Here is a 22,711-nt window from a genome sequence, read left to right on the forward strand (position 1 = left end):
TTCAAAAGTAAATAGCTGTAACATTCAGCTCCGGAAGATGCTAAAATGTCGAAAATTGAATGATCTCTCTGACGTTCAGAAATGAATAACAATTAAAATATTCAATTACGTACAATGATAAAATAAATGTTGGATGTTGCGTTTACTTTCGAAAGTAAATACACTGTAGTAATAACATTCAGCACCTGAAGATGCCAAAATAAATGTCAGATGATTGCTTTTACGTTTGGAAGTGAATAGCAGAAACATTCTGCTCCATACGATGCTAAAATAAATGTCGGATATTTGCTATTACATTTCGACATGAATAACAGTAACATTCAACTGCGTTTGTCCGACGTCTGCCTTGACGTTCAAAAATGAAAAACAGTAACATTCGGCTAAGTATGATAATAAAATAGATGTAGGATGTTAGCTTTTACATTTGGAAATGAATAACGGTAATATTCTAATAATCTACAAGTTTGTACGATGCTAAAATAATGTTCGATCAGGACACCAAAAATAAAAGTTAGTGTGGAGCCTTGCCTAACTGCATGCGTTGCAAAAAAAGCAGGGAAAGAGCGCTAGCGCAAATCATGCTGGTGGCCGGAGTGTACTAAAGAAACGCTCGCTTCATTCATTCAGCGTATGTGTTGGAGTGCACAACGTAGTGGTACGTATAATCAGGGAGGTGAGACAACACCTCACTGGTATAATATAAAACTCAAAGACAATAGAGGCACACATGAAAGAAGCTGCAACGTAAAAGTATGGTTTCAATAAGCTGTCTGCATTCTCGGACGCATTCCGGATGCCTTGAATAGAGGATTCTATAATCCCCATTCTCGGAATACGACGGAATGCCTCTATTCACAAGACTGAGGGGATTAACAATAGGGCATTCTCAATGCATGTAGAATGCGTGCGTCCGGGAATGAAGAAGAGAATGCGTGCATGCCGGACGCATTCTGGATTGCCAGTGACTAAAGGTCCGTCTCGCCTAAGTCAAAAGTTGTTGTTTTTTGTGAAATGATCCAGGTAACATGGTCCATGTATATATATATATATAAGAAGAAAGAGTCTCAAATACGCCATGGATCCAACGAGAAGTTTTTGTTTGTTACAAAATTTTCAGCCTGCCTCAGGCCTTTGTCAGTGTAGTGTATACTAAGACATTGTCTTAGTATACACTACACTGACGAAGGCCTGAGGCAGGCTGAAAATTTTGTAATAAAAAAAACTTCTCGTTGGATCCATGGCGTATTTGAGACTCTTTCTTCTTGTAATTACAAAATTCGAAGTCCAACATATGGAAAGTTCCAAGATGAACACACATATATATATATGTATGTAAGGTTGCCCCGCTTGAGCATTTAGTAAGCAAGATACAAAATAAAGAATATTTGACCTTTGAACCTCATTTGCACAGCCAAAATGGGACAATTGAGCTAGTGCAAGATAAAAACATCCATGTAAATTTTTATTTCCAGAAAAAATGTACTCCCATAGAGATAACACTTAAACTGGTCAAATTTGACATGGTTACTTTCATATATTTTTTTTTAGGGTGATGATGTAATCCAATCTGAAATTTGAGGTCACCTGCCTAAAAGGGGATTCAAAAAGCTATAACTGAAATTTGGGTGAAAATCGACCAAGGATAAGTGAGATACACTCGAGTGAACTTCAAATTTGGTGATGTCATTTTGAAAATGTAGTTTTTATATTTTATAGAGGAATTTGATACCTTTTAATAATTTTTCCAGCATCGGCCACCCATGAAATGATATCTACAACTCACCAGCTTTCCAAATATGTAAAGAAAATGGAGGGTTATTGTCCATCCTGACGAGTCTATTCAGATTTAAAATTGGCAGTTTTTTGGCATATTTGCACTATATAATGCCATTGACGCACACGCGGAATTTCAACTTTAACGTGCCTATCTGGCATCATATTGAGTCGGATTAACTTGAAACTTTGTCGAATTAGTCTTTGATGTCTTAGATATCCAATCCATGTGAACAAACGTGAAATTTCTCTTGCATACGAGCTTTGTACCGGCGTCCGCGTCCGTCTATTTTTTACCAAATACTCCAAATGACCTGAAACGTGTGCAAAACAATTTTTAACTCACTTGGAGCATGTTAGAATTTCAACATCCGCGAACGTGTACGTTTTAAATTTAGAGATGAATTTTGAGAATATGAATAGATAGAGCTGGACTTGAGCTATATGAGATATGAATTTCATCGAGAAATTCCATTCCATTAATGAGATATGATCGAATGAGAACGAGATTTGAGGAAATGACGTCATACTGACGTCATGGGAGACTGATCACAATGATACACTCTAGAGATTTGTTGTCCTTAGGGCATGATACAATATACATGTGGTATAAGTTTGAAATCAAAAGTCTAAGGACTTTTCGAGTTAACCCCTGCACAACATTTGAAGAGAAAGAAATAAAGAATAAAGATTAAAGAAAGAATCAATACAGATACAGAAGGTGATCTGAGAGGATACTATATAATCCTGAGATGATTTCTTACCAAAATGTATTTATTTATTAGGTGATCAGAGTATCCTCTCAGATCACCTAATATATAAATACATTTTGGTAAGAAATCCTCTCAAGATTATATAGTAGGCTATACCTTATGGGAAAGCCAAAATCCTTTCCTAGCAGTGCCCTTGTATGTGGTCTTGTGTGTGTATGTTTGTGAAAATATGCTTTGTTCATTGTTTAGTATAGTTTCTTTAGAAATTTAGATCTTCCAAACACTTTAGCACCATTAAAGGAGTGTGATTCTCAGCCCTCATGGAATCCTGTCGACAAAGTCCCTCTTGCATCTGTAATTCTAAACTTTGCTCTTTCTGTTGACTTTTTCTGATCCCACAGCTTGCAGTGGCCACATAGAAGGGACCATTTTATTGCTACAGTGTGGTGCTTCTGTGGACATTGCAGATGAGGTTAGTATCACAATGCCTTTTCTTTTTTACTCACCTAGGCCAGTATTCTATTGTAAACCAAGGTTTAAACCCATTTTAGATTCTCCTATGGTTAGGCTAGACCTGAAGTTTAACTTTGCATTCTGCTCGCGAGGTTTAGTTAAACCCAACTCTATTTCGGGTTTAAATTAAACCCGAATTAGTCTTGGGTCAAGCCACCATGGTGCCCTCAGTGGAAGGAGAAACTCTCCCTCTCCGAGCACTTTTCGCTCCACAAATCCACCCAAATCTATTATCAAACGTTAACAGAGGAAAACTGACCAGAAATGAATATAAATTATTAGTGGAAAAATGAGCAAAGAAAATGGGATTTCATCGGGATTCGAACCCGAGACCTCCGGATTGCTAGCCCGGTGCTCTACCGACTAAGTTATAGAAAGCCCTAGTTCAGTGTTCGTCTCAGAAACCCGTAATTCTCAATGCTCGGATGGTCAGAAGCTATAGCAGTGTGTTTGTGTGGGACACACACGCACACCCTTAGACCTGGCATAAACCTGAAGGATGATTCAACTTGGGGATATATGCGAGGGATCACCAAAGTGATGCGGCTTTTTGAGTATGTAACAAACGTAAACAGAGGAAAACTGACCAGAAATGAATATGAATTATTAGTGGAAAAATGAGCAAAGAAAATGGGATTCCATCGGGATTTGAACCTGAGACCTCCGGATTGCTAGCCCGGTGCTCTACCGACTGAGCTGTAGAAAGCCCTAGTTCAGTGTTCGTCCCAGAAACCCCTAATTCTCAATGCCCGAGTTGTTATTTCTGCTCCTTTTTAAGATGTTTCAATGGTTCAAGAAAGTGCATATGCTATTGGAAAAGATTTTGTCTCAAACAAGCAGTTAGACAGGAAAGTGTTGCAACTTTTACTGTTTACTACATTAATTGAATTTGATTTAATATCTTTTCTGAGATATGCTGTGTGAACAAGTACAGAGATTTGAGCATGAAATTTGATGATGAAATAGTAACATTTTAGTTATACATTTTGATCACAGGTCAGAGATAGGACAGCCAAAGCAAAATGTATCATTTGATCTCAAGTGCCAGGGTGATCCTTGAAGGATTGGCCACACATCTTCCAGCGGAAATGCTGCATATGCCACTCAAGCTAATGGTATTGAGACAGGCATTCAGGCAAGAGGAAGAAAGAGAGCCTCATAACGTTAAGTGTCAAACATTGGGAGCAGGAACTTGTTAGAGAGGGCAGCAAATATGACTGGTATTTCTTTCGTACCAAGTAATGTACCCGAGCAATGCTTCCTTACAAAAATTTCATTCATTTAAGTTCTTAAAGCTGCTGATTTCAACTTTAATACAATCTATATAATCAAGAAATTTTGTGCTGCACAAAGGTATGAAAATTATGTAATGAAAGAATGATTTTATTTTCAGGCAGTTGGTGCACAATGAACAATTTTTTTTTTTTCAGTTGGCTTATTTTCATAAGTCTCTCATTGTCCAATATTGCGTTTGTTGCAATTATAACAACTGGTTTTTATGTCTGAACTTTGTTTCCATTGTCATACTCTGTACCCTAATATGATAATTGGGCGTGGGAATAAAAGAAAAGCAGTTTAATCAAATCTGTTGTACAACTTATTTACTATCTTTGAAATTCAAGTATAAGATTTTCTAGTCATCAGGTCAGATGAGTTGGTTTGTCTCATAAGACTGCGTTTACTGCACTGAATTATGGTAATTCCATTTGCAGGTATGAGCTTCAGAATTCTTTCTTCTTTGCAGCACTCTCTGTCACATTTCTCTTCTTTTTTCCAAATCCATTTTACTGAGTGGGAAAAGTCATATCATATCAATGCGTAGGCTGCAGAACATACAGTCCAAAGAAGAGATTATAAACGTCACATCCGCAACTACATTTCATCCCACCATCTCTCAGACAGGAAGGTCAACTTGTAATGGTAAGGTCCAACCAAGTGCCAGATCTGAGAGACACTTTGAAAGTCCAGGAAGGAATCACTTCACGCCAGTGAAAGTGAAGAATTCAATTCTGACAATAACAGACTGTCGACAGCAACCCTATCTATGACAAATGAGCTGAGAGGGAGATATTTTACTTTTGTCCCTACGATTTTTCATTTGTTTTAATACATGATAGTATCATTCAAGACAATTTCTTCTAATTTGTCAATTTGAAAAAAAGAAAAGAAAACAGGTTGAACTGGGACAGTCTCATTGAAGCCAAATTGTGAAAGAGTTATCATCCAATTTTATGTGCCCTTGATCTGATGAATGTATAATTCTTCTAGACTTATATCTTTCTGATTAATTTTTGCTTTAGATGTGAGATGTAAAATATGTTGATCTTGAATAAGAGAGTGGGTAAGTTCACAATTATTATATAATCCATACATGAATGTCATGAATGTTTGTAGAAAAAGGCAAGTTTTAGAGAGTTGATAATTAAATTCTTTATTTGTCTTTCCAGTTCTTTGTTTGTTTGTCTTTTATGTGACAGTCTTATTCATGACAATACCTTCTTGCTTGTCAATTTTGGAAGAAGCAGGTCCAACTGGGATGCAGTTTCAACAAAACCAAATTGTGTTCACTGTATGCTGATATACCCTCTCCAGCTCTCGTGATTAATATCTTTGCAGTGTGTACTGTAGAGCTGAGAACTCCGAAGCAGAGTATCCTCTCGTTGTGTATGTGTGTCAGGGCCAGTGGAACAGGGGGGCCAAGAGCCCCCCCCCCCCCCCCCCCACACGCACACTTTTTTTTAATCTCAGAAGTGGCACTAGAGGAAAAATAGAATGAAACCTGTGAGCTTGGTGAGGCCTTTGTTGTTTGCACGCTGAAGGCCCCCCCCCCCCCCCCATTTTTAGCTCACCTGAGCTGAAGGCTCAAGCGAGCTATTGCGATGGCTCTTTGTCCATCGTCCGTTGTGCGTAAACTTTTTACATTTTTATCTTTTTCATGAGAAACCCCTTGATTGATTATCACCAAACTTGGCAGGTAGAATCCCTAGGGGATAGGATCTCAATTTGTTCAAGTGGGCACCATACGCACCTGGGAGGCCCCCAGAGATATAAAAATCTGTAAAAATCTTCTTCAATTTCTAGAACCAGAAGTGATAGAGCTAAGTTAACACTATGAGTTAGTATATTGATGACTGTAGTTTCATGTTTGTTCATTGCGGCATCAGGAGTACCCCCCCCCCCCCCCTTGAGACCCAGGGGAGGGGGGTGGGGAGCGGTCCTAATGGGGCCCAAATTGTACATTTTCATCTTTTTCTTGAAAATACCATGATGAATTTCACCAAACTTGGCACTTAGCATTCCTAGGGGGATAGAATCTCATTCCCATCAAATGGGCACCATGCCCCACCTGGGGGTCCCAAGGGGCCCAAATTGAGGCCTAGATTGTAGATTTTCATCTTTTTCTTGAAAACTCCATGATGAATTTTCGCCAAACTTGGCAGGTAGTATCCCTAGGGGGATATAATCCCAAATCCATCAAATGGGCACCATGCCCCATCTTTCATCTTCATCTTTTTCTTGAAAATGCCATGATGAATTTCACCAAACTTGGCACTTAGCATTCCTAGGGGGATAGAATCTCATTCCCATCAAATGGGCACCATGCCCCACCTGCCCCCAGTAAGGATTCTTTAAAGATTTTCTCTAGAACAAGAAGTGATTGGGCTAAGTTATAAATACAATGAGTCAGTATATTGATGACTGTTGTTTCAAGTTTGTTCATGGCAGAATCAGGAGTGCCCCCCCCCCCCCACTCCTTGGGACCCAAGGGATTGTGGTGGGATGGGTCCAAATGGTGATGTAAATTGTACAAAATTGTACATGTTCATCATCATTGAAAACCCCTCGATGAATATTCACCAAACTTGACAGGTATCATGCCAGGGGGTTAAGATCTCAATTTTTCAACAGGGCACCATGCTCCCTTGGGGGACTGGAGGGGGTCCAAACCTCCAAAATAAGGAATATTCAATAATGTTGTTCTCTAGAATCAGAAGTGATAGGGCTTTAAGTCTTTTTTTCTTCAAAACTGCATAATCCAACATTCTATAAAGTACAGTGTACTTTGCAGGTATTTTTACCAGTGTGATGGAATATGCATGCAGACACCATGTCCCCAGCTCTCAAAGCTACCCCCACCACAAGTTTCCAATGTTCTCACGCAAGAGTCTGCCAGAATGCATGGAAGGTGAACCTGCGATACTCAGGTGAGCGCAAGACCCCTGGCTCTCTTGTTTTGTTGTTGTTGTTTTGTTTTGTTTTTTGCTTGCTTGTTCCCCAGAAGTGCCCCCCCCCCCCCACACACACACACATACACATACACTTTTGAAAACGTGGTGCGGGCTATGTGTGTGTTTTTAATTCAAACAGGATTTTTAGACTCATGAAGGAAATTACTTTGACAAAAACAGTAGACCATCTTGTTTCATTGTAATTTTGTATGTCTGCAAATTCTGTCACATTTCCACCACAATCCAGGTTAATATTGCTTTCAGTTTTCCTCATACTTTTTGATGACAGTATGTTTAGGAAACATAATAGATACACAAACCATGGACAACTGTTTTCTTTTGTTTTTATCAGGCAAGACAATCAATATCTCAGAGGTGGAGGATGAATAAGAAACATTTGCGAAACTCCAATTATGATTAAAAACACTGAATGTATATGATATTTTATGATTTTCAAGTGAATGTAATACCATTGACCCAAAGAAATCAATGTTTATGTTTTTGTGGCAGTGTGTGTGTGTGTGTGAATGTACTTGTGTGACAATATGTATGTGCACATTGTCATGCACACAAACAAAATACCAGTAAATAATGAAATAATCAGCTGTGGGAATTATACAGAATGTGCAACAACACCTGTTCTCTTGTGGCATGAGAGATTCAGCAAGGGCCTTTTGCATATGAATCAGGAGTGAAACAATATCACATATTTTTTTCAAACAAGCACACACACACACACACAGCTCACAGGCACACTTACACACATGTTAAACTAAAGAAAAACAACAGGATGAAATGTTTTTATTTTATTACAGTCAAACCTGTCTATAGCGGCCACCCAAGGGAGACGAAAAGAGTGGCCATTATAGACAGGTTATCCAACTTTTGTGTGCATTGCCTACATGATTTGTGTTACAGAAGGTCACTTCCAGAATCCCTTTTACATTATATCTCGCTAAACAGCACTCCATTACAAAACAAGAAATTCTGCAAACTATCATTTATATCACATGCACCCCTCATTTTTTAAAAATTCAGTTATATATCAGGGTCCTCGTACATGGTATTCTATCCCTAGAGAAATTGAAGCATCAAAATCTATAAATAATATTAAAATTAAATATAAACAATTTTTATTGGAAGATTACACACATAGCTAATTCAAGGCGTATTTTGTTGTTGCTGTTTTCTGTGTTGTTATCGCCCATACCTCCGTAGTTTTGTTTTGTCATGATTGCATTGTTTTGGTTTGTTTTGTTTTGTGAACTCAATTGACATTTTTTTTTCAATCTGTCAAAGGTATGTATGTTACAGTACATGGGTCAGCTACTCACAAAATCACAAGGGCTTTTTCCTTTCTTGCTGCTTCCCCCACCAATGGCATTGTCTTTGTATAAAGTCATATGGCCACATTATTTCTTATAGTATGTTGTACATGTCCTATGAATTTTTCTCTATTTGTATCTCATTTTGTACTTCCATGTTTTATTACATGCTCTGTATGTTTTTAATGCTTGGTGCAAAATAAACTAAACTGAAACTAAACATGCACCATTATTGTATATACTAGCAGCACCCGTGGAAATCCACGGGTCAGAGGGCTTTTATTTTTTCCACATTTCTAATGATGAAATAAAACAAACACTTTCCAGTTATTTCATGAAAGTGTGCTACTCTCGTCTACCCGCCAGGTAATTGCTTTATTTATCACAGAACTTGAGTTTGGAGGGGTTAGCAGCACCCGTTGAAATCCAACGGTATTGTCTTGTTTTCCCTCACCTCCCCGCTCAATATGCACACACACACACACACACACACACACACACAATATCCACCCCGCATAAAATAAACAAAACCAAAAACAACTTGAAAATTCGGGGAAAATTACTAAAAATGCGTTGTTATAACATTCCCAGAAAATTCTGCCAAAAGATTCTTCCTGTCGAAATGAGGAGATTTTTACTTTGAAATTACCCACCCCCATCCCCACGCACGTGCCTCCATCGCAGGCACCTGTGGAAATCCACGGCTCTCAGGGCCTTGTACAGTGTGTATTTGTTTTTTTTACGTTTTGTTTTGTTTTTTCATTGATATTTCTCTTCCTGCGCATTAGAATAGAACAAATCAAATATTTTCGCCTTCGTTTGCTCCCTCCTTTTTGCTTGTTTTTTCCACCCAACTTTGTGTGATGGATCATAGAATCATCCATGTTTCTGCTTCAGACTGTTCATTATTATCATTATCTCTCTTATTGTTATTGTGATTAATATCATTAAATATAAATCACCTTTATTGTTATCTGTTATTATTTTTATTTGGGGAGGGGGAGATCATAGTCATTGGGTGTTTGGACGCATTGATAACGGGAAAAAACGGGGAAGGAAAAAATATAAGGATTGTGAATATTTTTTTTCATTCATGTAAGAGGTACTCTTCACTTAAGAGGTTCAAATAGCTTTTGATACATTTATTCTTAAACATTGAAAAAATCGACCTGTTATATAGTGCCTCTTCCGCCCAGAGGACTTTTTATCATGGGGGGGGGGGGGGGGGGGTAGAGCCATTTAGAGTTTGGGACACAGTAATATATATATATATATATATATATATATATACATATATTTAACAATGAATCAAAGGGGAATTTGTTAATTCGGTAAGGATTGTAAATATCATCATTCCATCAGGTAAAAGTTGCTCTACTCTTAACGAAAGAGTTTTCTTTAGACAATCCTGTGTAAACTGTCCAAAACAGATTCACTGCAATCACGTATACGTGATCTTGTGCCGAGTAGGCCTAAGTCATGAAATTCTATAGTGTTATTGTTGTTGCTGTTGTTTTTCTGGCTCGCGATAATTCCACTGCTCAGTTCTACCAATACAAAGAGAAAAATTGAGGGAGATAGTGAGGAAGGGATCGAGAGCGATAGGCAAATTTCCAGAGAGCGTTATTTTCTTGGAATTTATTGTAACGTTTCAAGACACTTTCTCCTTCATCGTCACATTCCATATACACAACCGACATGTACAGCTCTATCCCCCACGCCTTTTTTCCAAGTTTTAGGAGCGTATATCTAGTCCATGCAAGCGAGTCATCGAGTCAACTCTCGCGGGTGTCATGACATGTACAACAGTCCAAAAAAAACAAAAAACAAAAACGTTAATGGCCAACACAACGATTTTAGGAAATGCCCGTCACTTGAGCTATGGCCATCCCCTCCTAACACCTGAGCTGAGGAGCCGGTCCATGGAATAGGACTTTAAAATAACCCCGCGTGCTGCTATCACAGATCAACTTAGCAGCACCCGTGGAAATTCGAGGGTTGTCTTCTTTGCCCAAAGATTTTTCCCGTCGAAGCACGGGGGGAGGGGGTGCCATTGACATTTTGCCCTGCATATCTCCCCTCCTCCATGCCATTTACCCTCAGTCTCGACGCCCGTTGGAAAAAAAAAAGATACATGAGCCCTTTCTGGCCCCAACGCACGCACACATCTTTTCTCTTCATGAAAAAGCTTAAAAATGGCGTATGTCGAAGTGAATAATACTTATTTTTTAACACGTCGTCATTTAAAATAAAAGATCCCACACAACGACAATATGTTTACATATCCTCACCCGTTTATCTGCTTCAGACTGTACCTGATCATTACTATCATTTTGAATGCTATTATTACATCATCATTTAATCATTATTATTTGGGGAGGGGGAGATCATATTCATTAGGTTTAATAAGTACGTAGGCACCCGTGGGAATCCATGGGTCTCAGGGCCTCGTATTTTTTTCTTTAATATTTCTTTTCCCACGTTATAGGAGAAAGAAGAATATTTTTGTCTTTATTTGCTCCCTCTTTTTTTTATTTTTATCACCAAAACTTGGTTTAACGGACTATAGAACCACCCATTTTATTTCCACTTGTAACTTCAAAAATAGGCGGTCGGCAAAGCGAGGTTTTCCCCCTCGTCCGCACATATCTTATGAATATTCATGTTTACAGCAGTTATGCAGTAAACGAATCGACAGCGGCGCGTGTAATCTGAAATAGAAGGGCATGATCGGCAAGGACAAAATTTAAGTTGATATTTAGCCGTCCTAAACAGTCTGACTACACTGATACCCGACTTGAGAGTTATCTAAATGACGTACCTGAGCTGCATAGTGTCCTGTAGTTGTGCAAAATGAAATAAAATAACAGCATTCGTTGTCTTCATTTCGGCACGCCAATGGCGAACTGTACGTAAATGCCCTCGTATGACTGCGCCGTGTATTCACCATATGAGAGCCCACATGGAGATAGTGTTTCGTGTAACCATGCAATACATACACAGGCACAGGTCTGTATATCTGATAATTATGGAAGGGCACGATCGGCAAGGACAAAATTTAAGTGGATATTTAGCCGTCGAGATCACTGCTAAACAGTCTGAGTACAATAATACCCGACTTAAGAGTAAACTTAATGACGTAGTTTAGCTGCACAGGATCCTGTACATAGTTTCGCGAAATAAAGTACGGCATTCGTAGCTTCCCGTGTACCGAGAACGCATCATGATATGCAATGCAACACTACAGCGACAGGCTCATATGCATACACACCAAAACTCTTCGCAATATTATTATTGCCCGTACCCATAGTGCGTGTATCATGTCTCCGCGAACGATCAGCTGGGCGAGTGAGAATGCTCACTGTGCTACCGCCACAGATTGTATAGAGTTCTGTGTGTGCGACCTGAGCCTGCGAGCTGGCGCGAGCTGTATATAACCCGTATACATCGTGTGCGTGAGTGTGCGTCCAAGAACGATGATAGAGCTTTCGCCACGCACTGACGCGGGATACCAGCGCGCAAACGCTGCATGTCGGTGTTTGTCTTTTGTTTTTCTATGTTTTTTGTACCGCTCTCAACGTCAACACGGAGGAGGAGCGCGGACGAAACTTGAACGGGAAATAGAAGAGACCCTCCCGCTGCCGACGGCACCGGTCTCGGGGGCCCGGAGCCGGCAGTTTCGGAGGAGATAGCCGCACAAAATAAAGCACGGGAAGGCATGGGGCCGATCCTTACGCGATTATAATATAGGACTAGCAGCACCCGTGGAAATCCACGGGAGTGAGGGCCCCATATTTTTAGATTTATATATATTTTTTCGCCCCGTTTTATTAGTTGAAGCGAAAGAACTTCGTGTTTTTTATTCTTTTTTTAATATATATAAATGAGTCCTCTCTGGCCCCCACAGACACACATCTTTTCTCCTCATTCGTAAGCTTGAAAGAAGCTTACATTGTATGTCATGATTCATACTTCTTTTACCACATTTTCATTATAAAAATATTTTCCCTCCCAACGCAATCCCATCTAATAAGTTGTCGTCCGTTCCTAATGTTAATACACCTGTTTGATCGATCGTTACACACACATAATAACACACACACACACACACACACACACACACACACCTTTTCGGTTCAATGAAAAGATGCAAATGGGTTATATCATCATTTATATCCCTTTTCCGACGTTTTTATTTGAAAAACCCGTCTGTGCTCCTTCCACCCGATGACAATCTCATCTGACGGTTATGACTTGTTTCTGAAATGCACTTGATGGATCATTCATTGTTCCCCCTTCTCTCTCTCTCTCTCTCTCTCTCTCTGTCTCTCATTCTGATGTTCTTTAATTTCCTCTCGAGAACATGTGTCTATATAGACAAAGTCAGACTTTTCATTAAACCACCCATTCATGTGACTCGGACTTTTGTGGTATTTTCTTACTTCATGTTTTATATATTTCATATTTGTTTATTTTCATCAAAAAAAAATTGTGGTGTTTTGTGTTTATAGAATTGTCACTGGAAGTACGCTAAGTATTCCACTGCTCAGTTGTACAGGATATAAATAAGAGTGTGAGAACACGTGTCTGCATCAACGAAATAAGGCTTTTAGAAAATGACCTGACAATCTGACTCGGATTTTTGCTGTTTTTTGTTTTTGACTTCAAATAATTATTTTTTTTCTATTTCCTTATTTTACTAATTTTCGTGTTTTGTTTGTATTGTCATTTTTTTCTGTTTTACCCCTTTATGTGGAGGAATAGGATCGAGAGGGTCTGGATGTGCATAAAAAACAACAACACACACACAAAAAAAGCGAACAAAAGTATACTATAGGGACGAATGATTATTCTAGGGAAGTGAAGGAAAAAAAGTTCATTTGTCCATGACACATGTCCGAAGTCATTATGTTAATAAGTAGGCACCCGTTGGAATCCATGGGTCTCAGGGCCTCGTATTTTTCTTTAATATTTCTTTTCCCACGTTATGGGGGGAAAGAAAAATATTTTTGTCTTCATTTGCTCTCTCTGTTTTATTTTCATCACCAAAACTTGGTTTGATGGACCATAAAGAACCACCCATTTTATTTCCACTTGTACGGTAATTTCAAAAATAGGTGGTCGGCAAAGCGAGGTTTTCCTCTACGTCCGCACATGTCTTATGAATATTCATGTTTACAGCAGCTATGACGAATGGACAGCGGCGCGTGCAATCTGAAATGGAAGGGCACGATCGGCAAGGATAAAAATTTAAGTGGATATTTAGCCGTCCTAAACAGTCTGACAATGATACCCGACGTGAGAGCAAACTAAATGACGTACCTGAGCTGCACAGTATCCTGTAGTTGTGCAAAATACAATACAATAGCAGCATTCGCTGTTTTCATTTGGGCACGCCAATGGCGAACTGTACGTAAATGCCCTTGTATGACCGAGCCGTGTATATGAGAGCCCATAACGTGCACGCAGATAGTGTGTTTCGTGTAACCATCGTCAATACATACACAGGCGCAGGCCTGTAATCTGATATGGAAAGGAACGATCGGCAAGAACAAAATTTAAGTGGATATTTAGCCGTCGACATCACTGCTAAACGGTCTGAGTACAATGATACCCGACTTGAGAGCAAACTGAATGACGTAGCTGAGCTGCAGAGCATCCTGCAGTTTTGGAAATAAAATACGGCATTCGTAGCTTCCCGTGTACCGAGTACGCCTCATGATATGCAATGCAACACAGCGACAGGCTCAATGCATACACATATCTCTCAGCAATATATTGCCCGTACCCGGTACCCATAGTGTGTGTGTCATGTCTCCGCGAACGATCAGCTGGGCGAGCGAGAATGCTCACTGTGCTACCGCCACAGATTGTATAGAGTTCTGTGTGTGCGACCTGAGCCTGCGAGCTGGCGCGAGCTGTATATAACCCTTATACATCGTGTGCGTGAGTGTGCGTCCAAGAACGATGATAGAGCTTTCGCCACGCACTGACGCGGGATACCAGCACGCAAACGCTGCATGTCGGTGTTTGTCTTTTGTTTTTCTTTGTTTTTTGTACCGCTCTCGACGTCGACACGGAGGAGGAGCGCGGACGAAACCCGAACGGGAAATAGAAGAGACCCTCCCGCTGCCGACGGCACCGGTCTCGGGGGCCCGGAGCCGGCGGCTTCGGAGGAGATAGCCGCACAAAATAAAGCACGGGAAGGCATGGGGCCGATCCTTACGCGATTATAATATAGGATCTATGAGTACTTACATAATGTGTATACATATGCACACATGTGTTTCATGCGTTGAACAATGCTGGTGTCTATTAAATTGTAGCATAGTTAGCATGTGTACAGTCGTGAAGAAAGCTTAACATTAGTGTATTATTATGACTGAATGACTGATGAATGCAGCTATGGCGATCACTTAACGTTGCCCATGAATGACTGGCATGGTTGAATTATTGGCTAGGTTATGGCTCCATGTGGGTCTGTGGCCGCTATAGACAGGTTAAAATCTACCATGGGAAACAAAATTTGTGGCTGCTGGCCGCATTAGACAGGTGGCCACTATACACACAGTCTTTAAAAGGGCCTTTCTCTTGGGGGGATTTTTCAGTGGCCACCATAGACAGGTGGCCGCTAAGGGAGGTTTGGCTGTATTTGTTTTTGTATGCACGCACAGACACAAAAACAAATCCATATAGTCCCATAAAACATATCCTCACACACAGCTATACAAATTGTAGGTGTATGTTTATTTCTTGTGACGCTTTATTCACTGACAAGTTTGTATGATATTGCTTGTTTGGTTGCATGATATGTAATTGTGGTGTTGGTTGTTTTTTTTGTCCCCGCCGAACGAGTTCGAGCAGGGGACTATGAAACGGGCTCCATACGTGTGTGTGTCGGTGTGTCGGTGTGTGCATCCGTGTGTGATCAAAATGTTCAATTTGCTACTTCTCTGTCATTTATGAGCCAATTTTTATTCTGTTTGCTTTATGTGAGAGCACTACATGGGAGCTTTGAAGCTTCTACACAGAATATCAGTTGTGACCTTTGACCTATATTGTACATTTTGCTACAAAATGCTACTGCTTCGCCATTTCTAACCCGATTTCGATTCCATTTGCTTTATGTGATGGCCCTAGGTGAGGGCTTCAAAGCTTCTACACAGAATTATGACCTTTGACCTTGATTTTTGACCTATATTGTACATTGGCTAAAAAAATGCTACTCCTTCGCCATTTCTAACCAGATTTTGATTCGGTTTGCTTTATGTGATGGCACTAATTGAGGGCTTCAAAACTTCTACACAGAATTTTGACCTTTGACCTTGATTTTTGACCTGTATTGTACATTTTGCTACAAAATGCTACTCCTTCGCCATTTCTAACCCGATTTCGATTCCGTTTGCTTTAAGTGATGGCACTGGGTGAGGGCTTCAAAACTTGTACACAGAATTTTGACCATTAACTTCTTTGACCTTTGACCTTGATTTTTGACCTACATTGTACATTTTGCTACAAAATGCTACTTCCGGCGGGGACATATATTACGCACCACATAATTTCTACTTTTCCTTGTTTTATCAATGTGTCAGCAATCATTACAACCCGCTGTAAAATTCATTAGGCCTATGTCCTGTTGTGCAATCTCGGTGCAGTGGAGTATTGACAATACAGTGCAAGTAGCCGTACCTCATCATGTCATTGCGATCAGTATGCACACATTCAAACAGCATTCAAATGGCAACATCAACACGCTGTTGGTATTGCACGAGTACAGGTATTTAACACATTAGCATACGTGTGAGTAGCACAGAAATTAGTGCTTTGGGATCATGTGACTCTGGTAGAGCTGCCAGTTTGTTCCACATGTCTTGAGTGCTTTACAAGCGATGAAGTGATGGATTTATCCGTAAATTTCTCATTTATGTGCAAGATGAGTGAAAATGAACACACATACATGTATGTAGGAAGAACGTATATTTACGGTAACTATCACATGTATTTTGTGTAATGCAGGAGCATTGCAACAAAACTTGAAATCTAAGCTGTTTCAGCCTCTCGTCCCAAGGCCTATAGTACCTCGAGGTCATAAACAGTCCTGGGCGGCGTCGAAGAGAGGGCGCTTGGAGTGTTACGACGCTTTTTTCACTCTCTTCGAACTTTGTTCAACAAAATCGTCCTAAATCTGTAGAAATACTTACCATCGGATTTTAATTTGGAGAATTCTATCGTGTTCAGGAACAAACAACTGTTTTGTGAGGATTGTTTGACATTTCAACCAAAGAAATCGAGACTTATTGGAATACGCCCATGGTGCTTGGTTCTTTGCCTCTCTACCTGTTTTCATCATGACGTATGCTCAAGCGGCTTCAAACTCCGACATGTTCCAAGGGCCTAACCCGTTTTCTTGCAAACTCGGGACATACCCAAAGGAGTGGCGCCAATTTCAGGTGAGCAACTTTATATCTGCCTAACCAAATCTGTGCAGAGTGATGAAATAACAGGAGTGCAAAGAATTGGTGGATTGTGACGTATCTACCTTAACTCTCATGACAGTCGTGTGAAAGTGATAACCAAAGGACTTGAAATACGGGGTGCCACTGTACCAGTATATGACACTAACCCGTTCACACAAGCGAAAAATGAACATCTGACCCGTGTGACAATCAGAGATGTCCCCTTGTCAGTTAGTGACAAACTCGTATCACAGACACTGTCCAAATTGAAATGTCAAGTACGTGGGGAAATAATGAGGCAAAAGTTATGTGTGAACGGGCAGCTTACTAGCTGCCTGAACGGTGACCGTGTGTGCTTCATTGAACCCCCATCCCAGCCACTACCCAGACAAGTGACTGTTGGCAACATGTTTCACGCCAAGCTTTTTCACATCGGTCAACCACAGTCAACTTCAAAGTGTTCAAAGTGTCTTGCAGACGGTCATTCAGCACCTCAATGCCAGAATCCAGTGAAATGCAGAACATGTCTGAAATCAGGCCATATGAGTAGCACCTGTCCCATGCCGATCACTGAGGAGTTACGTAACGCGCATCAAAGTGCTTCTGCCAGGATCCGTGACAGTGAGAACACACCTCGCAGCTCATCGTCCATCGATCAGGCCGCCACATCTGACACCATTCGTGACGACTCATCGGGTCCTGCCAATCCATCCACAGGTGCGATCTCTAAGCATACTAAGAGAGCAGTCGACAAGGAGACAACTCGAGAGACGAGAAGGCCACGACAAGTCGACATCTCAGAGTTTCTTCGTCATGCGAAGCAGACCATCCAACAGGAAAGTAACCAAACACAGGCAAAAGAAAGCGATGTAGAAGACTCGGGAGATAACGATGCAACATCCACAGGGAGCGACAGCGACGAAGCTACCCCATCTCCCCTGTCTCCAGAAACACCAACCCCCCCTAAACAAGATAAAGGCGCCAAGAAAAGGAAACGTAAGAAGCGAGAAGAGAGAAAATGAATTCAATGATGAAACAAAAACCAAGTGAAATAATACCAATGGAAATGGAAAAGAAAGTGATTTTGATGTCAGAAATAGAAACGCAACCAAAGGAAATTAAATCACTGGAAAAGAAAAACAATGTGAGTGTTATGTCAACAGGTGAAGTAAAATCAGTGAATATTAAATCAGTGGAAAAGATAACCCAAGTGAGAAAAAGGAATGAACAAACATGTCGCCATAAAATTGATTGTGGTCAAATAGTACAGTTTCTTGCAATATGTCAATTTGAAATGCCTACTTTTGTTTACAAAGTCATGGTTAATATGTTAACGGACTTATATCGAGGAGAAAGCAAATCATTTTTTGTATATCTCGAGAATATTATAACAGTAAGAACTAGTGTTGATCATAGCATACCGATACCACTTACTTATAGTCAACATGAATACTGCAGAAAAACGGAGCATTACGTTGTTGATGTCTTTTATGTAGCATTGCTTAGCTACACACGCATTCCGCAAGGAAGTGATTTAACTCGGTATGGATCAGGTGCACATACATTCCTATTTTGCATCACCCCTCACGCAGTAGGTGAAGGATCTGGCTATTTGTGTATGGATGTTTTTGCCACAGCTATTGGCTTTCACATGTTCACTAAAAATCAGCGCGTTTTATGCACGGAACACATATCACGCAGGGAGTTCTCGATGCATGACGTAGTTAGTAATTGTCAGCGTAGTTTGTCACAGGAACACAGAAGACATGAAATATCAACGTTTAATGTTCACTGGTGAGAATCTGATTCATACTATATCTCTTAATGTAAGAGGATTAAGAAACAGAGAGAAGAGAAAAGAAATATTTCTTTGGATGATGAATCAAAAAGCTGACATTATACTGTTGCAAGAGACTTTTTGGACGAAAGATATGGAAAACGTAATAAAATCAGAATGGAAAGGTGCCTGTTACTTTGATAATGGTACAAACCATTCGAAAGGTGTGGCAATTTTGATTAATTCCAAACTATCGGTAGATATTATATCAGTTGTTGCGAAAGGCGATGGCAGAGCTTTGGCTCTTAAACTTTTTGCAGAGAAAGGTGAATATTGTATTATCAATGTGTATTCACCAAGGAAAACGTCTGATAAAGACATATTTTACAAAGGTTTAATTTCCTGGGTTAACGTTTGAGATATTTCAAAAAATAAACTGATATTTGGTGGGGGTTGGAATTGTGTTCAACATGGACAGTTAGATACACAAGGTATATCCCATCCGTATAAACCCAAAAAATGGTTTCTAAAATTCATTAAAGTACTGGATTTGATAGATATTTGGCGATTGGTTCATCCAATTAAGAAACAATTTACATGGCGTCAATTATCGCTCGGTCTGTTTTCAAGATTAGATTATTGGCTTATTTCGTCATCTTTACGATGTGTTGTTCAGAATACTGATATCAGACCATCTGTTCGTTGTGATCATAACGCCATTTCATTGAAAATTAAGATTTGTGATACTACACGGGGAAGAGGTTATTGGAAATTGAATAATTCTTTATTGTTAGATAAACTGTATAGGGAATGTATAATAAATATGATTGGTAAGATGCGTTTTGAATATCAAAATTTTGATTCACAATTGAAATGGGAGATGTGTAAGATTAAGATAAGGGAATTTTCACAAAAATATGCAAAATATAAGCAAAAAATAAGAAATCAGTATTTGGGTAAACTTCAACAAGATTTGAATATGATTGAAAAAAAAGTTGATGAAGACCCTACAGAGATAAATATACAAGAACTAAGAAGAATTAAAATGAAATTAGAAAAAATATACAGAAATAAATGTAAAGGTATTTTTGTTCGATCCAGAGAGAAATGGATTGAAGAAGGAGAAAAATCAACGAAATATTTTTTGAGGTTAGAAACGCAGAATGCAAAGAGAAAGGAGATTAATGCTGTTTTGAAGAAAGACAAAGTTATTGTTGATGAGAAATGTATTTTAGAAGAGATTTATTTATATTACAGCAAATTATACCACTCAGACAAGTTACATAATTCTTGTGAATATCTGCAAAATTTGAATTTTGTTACTTTGGAAGAGAATGACAGTTTAAGTTGTGAGGGAATCCTTACAGAAAAAGAATGCTTTGAAGCCTTGATGTCGATGGAAAATAATAAATCCCCCGGCAGTGATGGCTTAAGTGCTGAATTTTATAAGATTTTTATGCCTCCGCAACGAAGTGGCCGGAGGCATTATGTTTTCGGGTCGTCCGTCCGTCCGTCCGTCCGTCCGTCCGTCCGTCCGTACGTCCGTCCGTACGTATGTCCGTCCGTCCTGTTTTGTTTTTGTCGATATCTCAAGAACCGTGTGGTGGTTTTTCATCAAACTTGGTATGAGGGTATATTCTTGGGGGATAATACTTTGTGTGGATTTTAGGGTCACAGGGTCAAAGGTCAAAGGTCACAGGTTATTTTGTGAAAAAAAATTTGAAATTTCATGTTTTTCTCCATATCTCGCAAATGGTTCAAGGTATCTTCATGGAACTTAGTATATATGCTTGTACCGATGGGCAGTGATTATCTAGGGAAGTTGGGGGTCATGGGTCAAAGGTCATGGGTCAAAGGTCAAGGTCAACTCCTCAAAATATCACTACTTTCCTTAGAATGCAATATGCCTGAAGGTTGTTTTTTTTTTTAAACTTGATGTATGGCATGTATTACCCAATATATATTTTTGGGGAAGTTTCTTGCCAAAAGGTCAAAGGTCAAAAGGTAAAAGGTCAAGTGAAAGTGCTTAATTGCACTTTTTCCTCCATATCTCGAAAGTAACTCAAGGTATCATCATGAAACTTACATATTTATGCATGTTCAACCTAACAGTGATTCTCTTTGGAACTGTGAGGTCAAAGGTCAAATGCCAGGTTTAGATAATGCTATTTTCCCATTTGATACTGAAATTATACTTTTTCTCAATACCTTGAAAATTACTCAATGCATAAATACTTATAAAAGGGTCAAAAGTCAAGTAAAAATCATCAGTTCCCCAAATACCTGCACTCTGACATTTTAATCATTCATCCAATTGAACCTACTTCTAGGAAAGTGAACATTCAGCACATTTGTGTCAAACCTGTCATTTTAATATTTTGCCAATTGTGTGAAACTGTCATCACACATTGTCAAGACATTGTACTATAGACCTATTAGGAGAACCATGCATTATGGCGGAGGCATATCAGTAGCCATAGCGATATATCTAGTTTGGGATTATATTAAAGATTTATTGTTAGACAGTCTGAATACAGGGTATAGAAATGGTACATTATCTGATAGCCAAAGACACTCTATATTAACACTGCTGTTTAAGAAGGATGATAAACGAAAACTTGATAATTGGCGCCCAATATCTTTGTTGAATATTGATTATAAAATAGCTACAAGGGCGTTAGCGAAACGTTTACAAAATGTAATTCCGAAACTAATTTCTTTTGATCGAATGGGTTTTATTAAGAAAAGATCAGCAGTAGAAAATATAAGACTTGTACAGGATTTATTAGACTTTTGTTCACAGACAAACTTACCGAGTATTTTTATTTTTCTTGATTTTAAGAAAGCTTTTGATAATGTCGATCATGATTTTCTGTTTGAAGTTTTGAAACGGTATAATTTCGGAAAATCGTTTATTCAGTGGATCAGAACTATTTACAAGAATGCAGATTGTAAGGTTTTGAACAATGGTTGGTTGTCCAGAACGTTTCCAATTACTAAAGGGGTTCGCCAGGGCTGTCCTCTTTCTGCATTGCTGTTCCTTTTAGTTGTTGAAGTACTTGCAATGAAGGTACGAAATAATGATAACATCAAAGGTATATGTATTCCTCAATGTGAGCAGTCAAATTTAAAAGAAATCAAAATATCTCAATTGGCGGACGATACAACGCTTTTTGTTGATTCTATCCAATCGGGAAATGAAGCGATGAAAGAAATTGAAGCATTTGGTGCATATGCTGGTCCAAAATTGAATTTTATAAAAACACAAGCTATATGTTTAAATGGAAACTGTGATGACTGTATTGATGGTTTACAATGGTCTGAGGAACCGGTCAAGTATCTTGGAGTGTTTTTGAATATTCATGGTGAAAATTTTGAATATTTGAATTGGTCCAGGAAGATTGAAAAAATGAAATGCATAATCAATATGTGGAAAATGAGAAATTTAACATATTATGGTAAGATAACAATCATTAAGTCGTTATTAATTTCGCAAATAATTTATGTAGCAACAGTGTTTACGATTCCTCCAAGCTGTATGATTGATATTAATAAGATTTTGTTTGCATTCCTTTGGAATTCCAAAAGAGAAAAAGTGAAGAGAAGTGTACTAATTAATAATCCAAAAGCTGGGGGTCTTGATATGGTAGACATTGAGTCAAAAATAAAAGCACTCAGATTGTCATGGCTGTCCAAACTTATCGATAATCATCCTCGCCCCTGGAAAAATATTGCTAGCTTCTGGCTTCAAAAAGTTGCAACACCTCCCACATGTTTTGTGATAAATTGTTCCATAAAAGATATGTTTTGTTTATGTAAAAAATATAAGATCCCATCATTTTATAGAGACCTATTGATCTATTGGGCAGAAATACGATATGTGGATCTGTTGCGAGTTAGAGATATTGGCGAGGAATTTTTATGG

General features: G+C 39.1%; 1 protein-coding gene across 3 annotated transcripts in view; it reads left to right on the top strand.

The window, feature by feature from the left end:
- Positions 1 to 22,711, top strand: part of LOC139725047 (uncharacterized) — a 508,769-nt gene that overhangs the window by 136,151 nt on the left and 349,907 nt on the right. For all 3 annotated transcript variants that reach the window (XM_071636133.1, XM_071636134.1, XM_071636135.1), the window contains exon 6: positions 2,888 to 2,958. In XM_071636133.1, coding sequence (XP_071492234.1) covers positions 2,888 to 2,958 — 71 coding nt within the window. The remainder of the gene's footprint in view (positions 1 to 2,887; positions 2,959 to 22,711) is intronic.

The sequence above is a fragment of the Diadema antillarum genome, unplaced genomic scaffold, assembly GCF_040938485.1.
Source record: "Diadema antillarum isolate AM-2024a unplaced genomic scaffold, OU_Dant_1.0 seq00000013_RagTag, whole genome shotgun sequence".
Classification (NCBI taxonomy): domain Eukaryota; kingdom Metazoa; phylum Echinodermata; class Echinoidea; order Diadematoida; family Diadematidae; genus Diadema; species Diadema antillarum.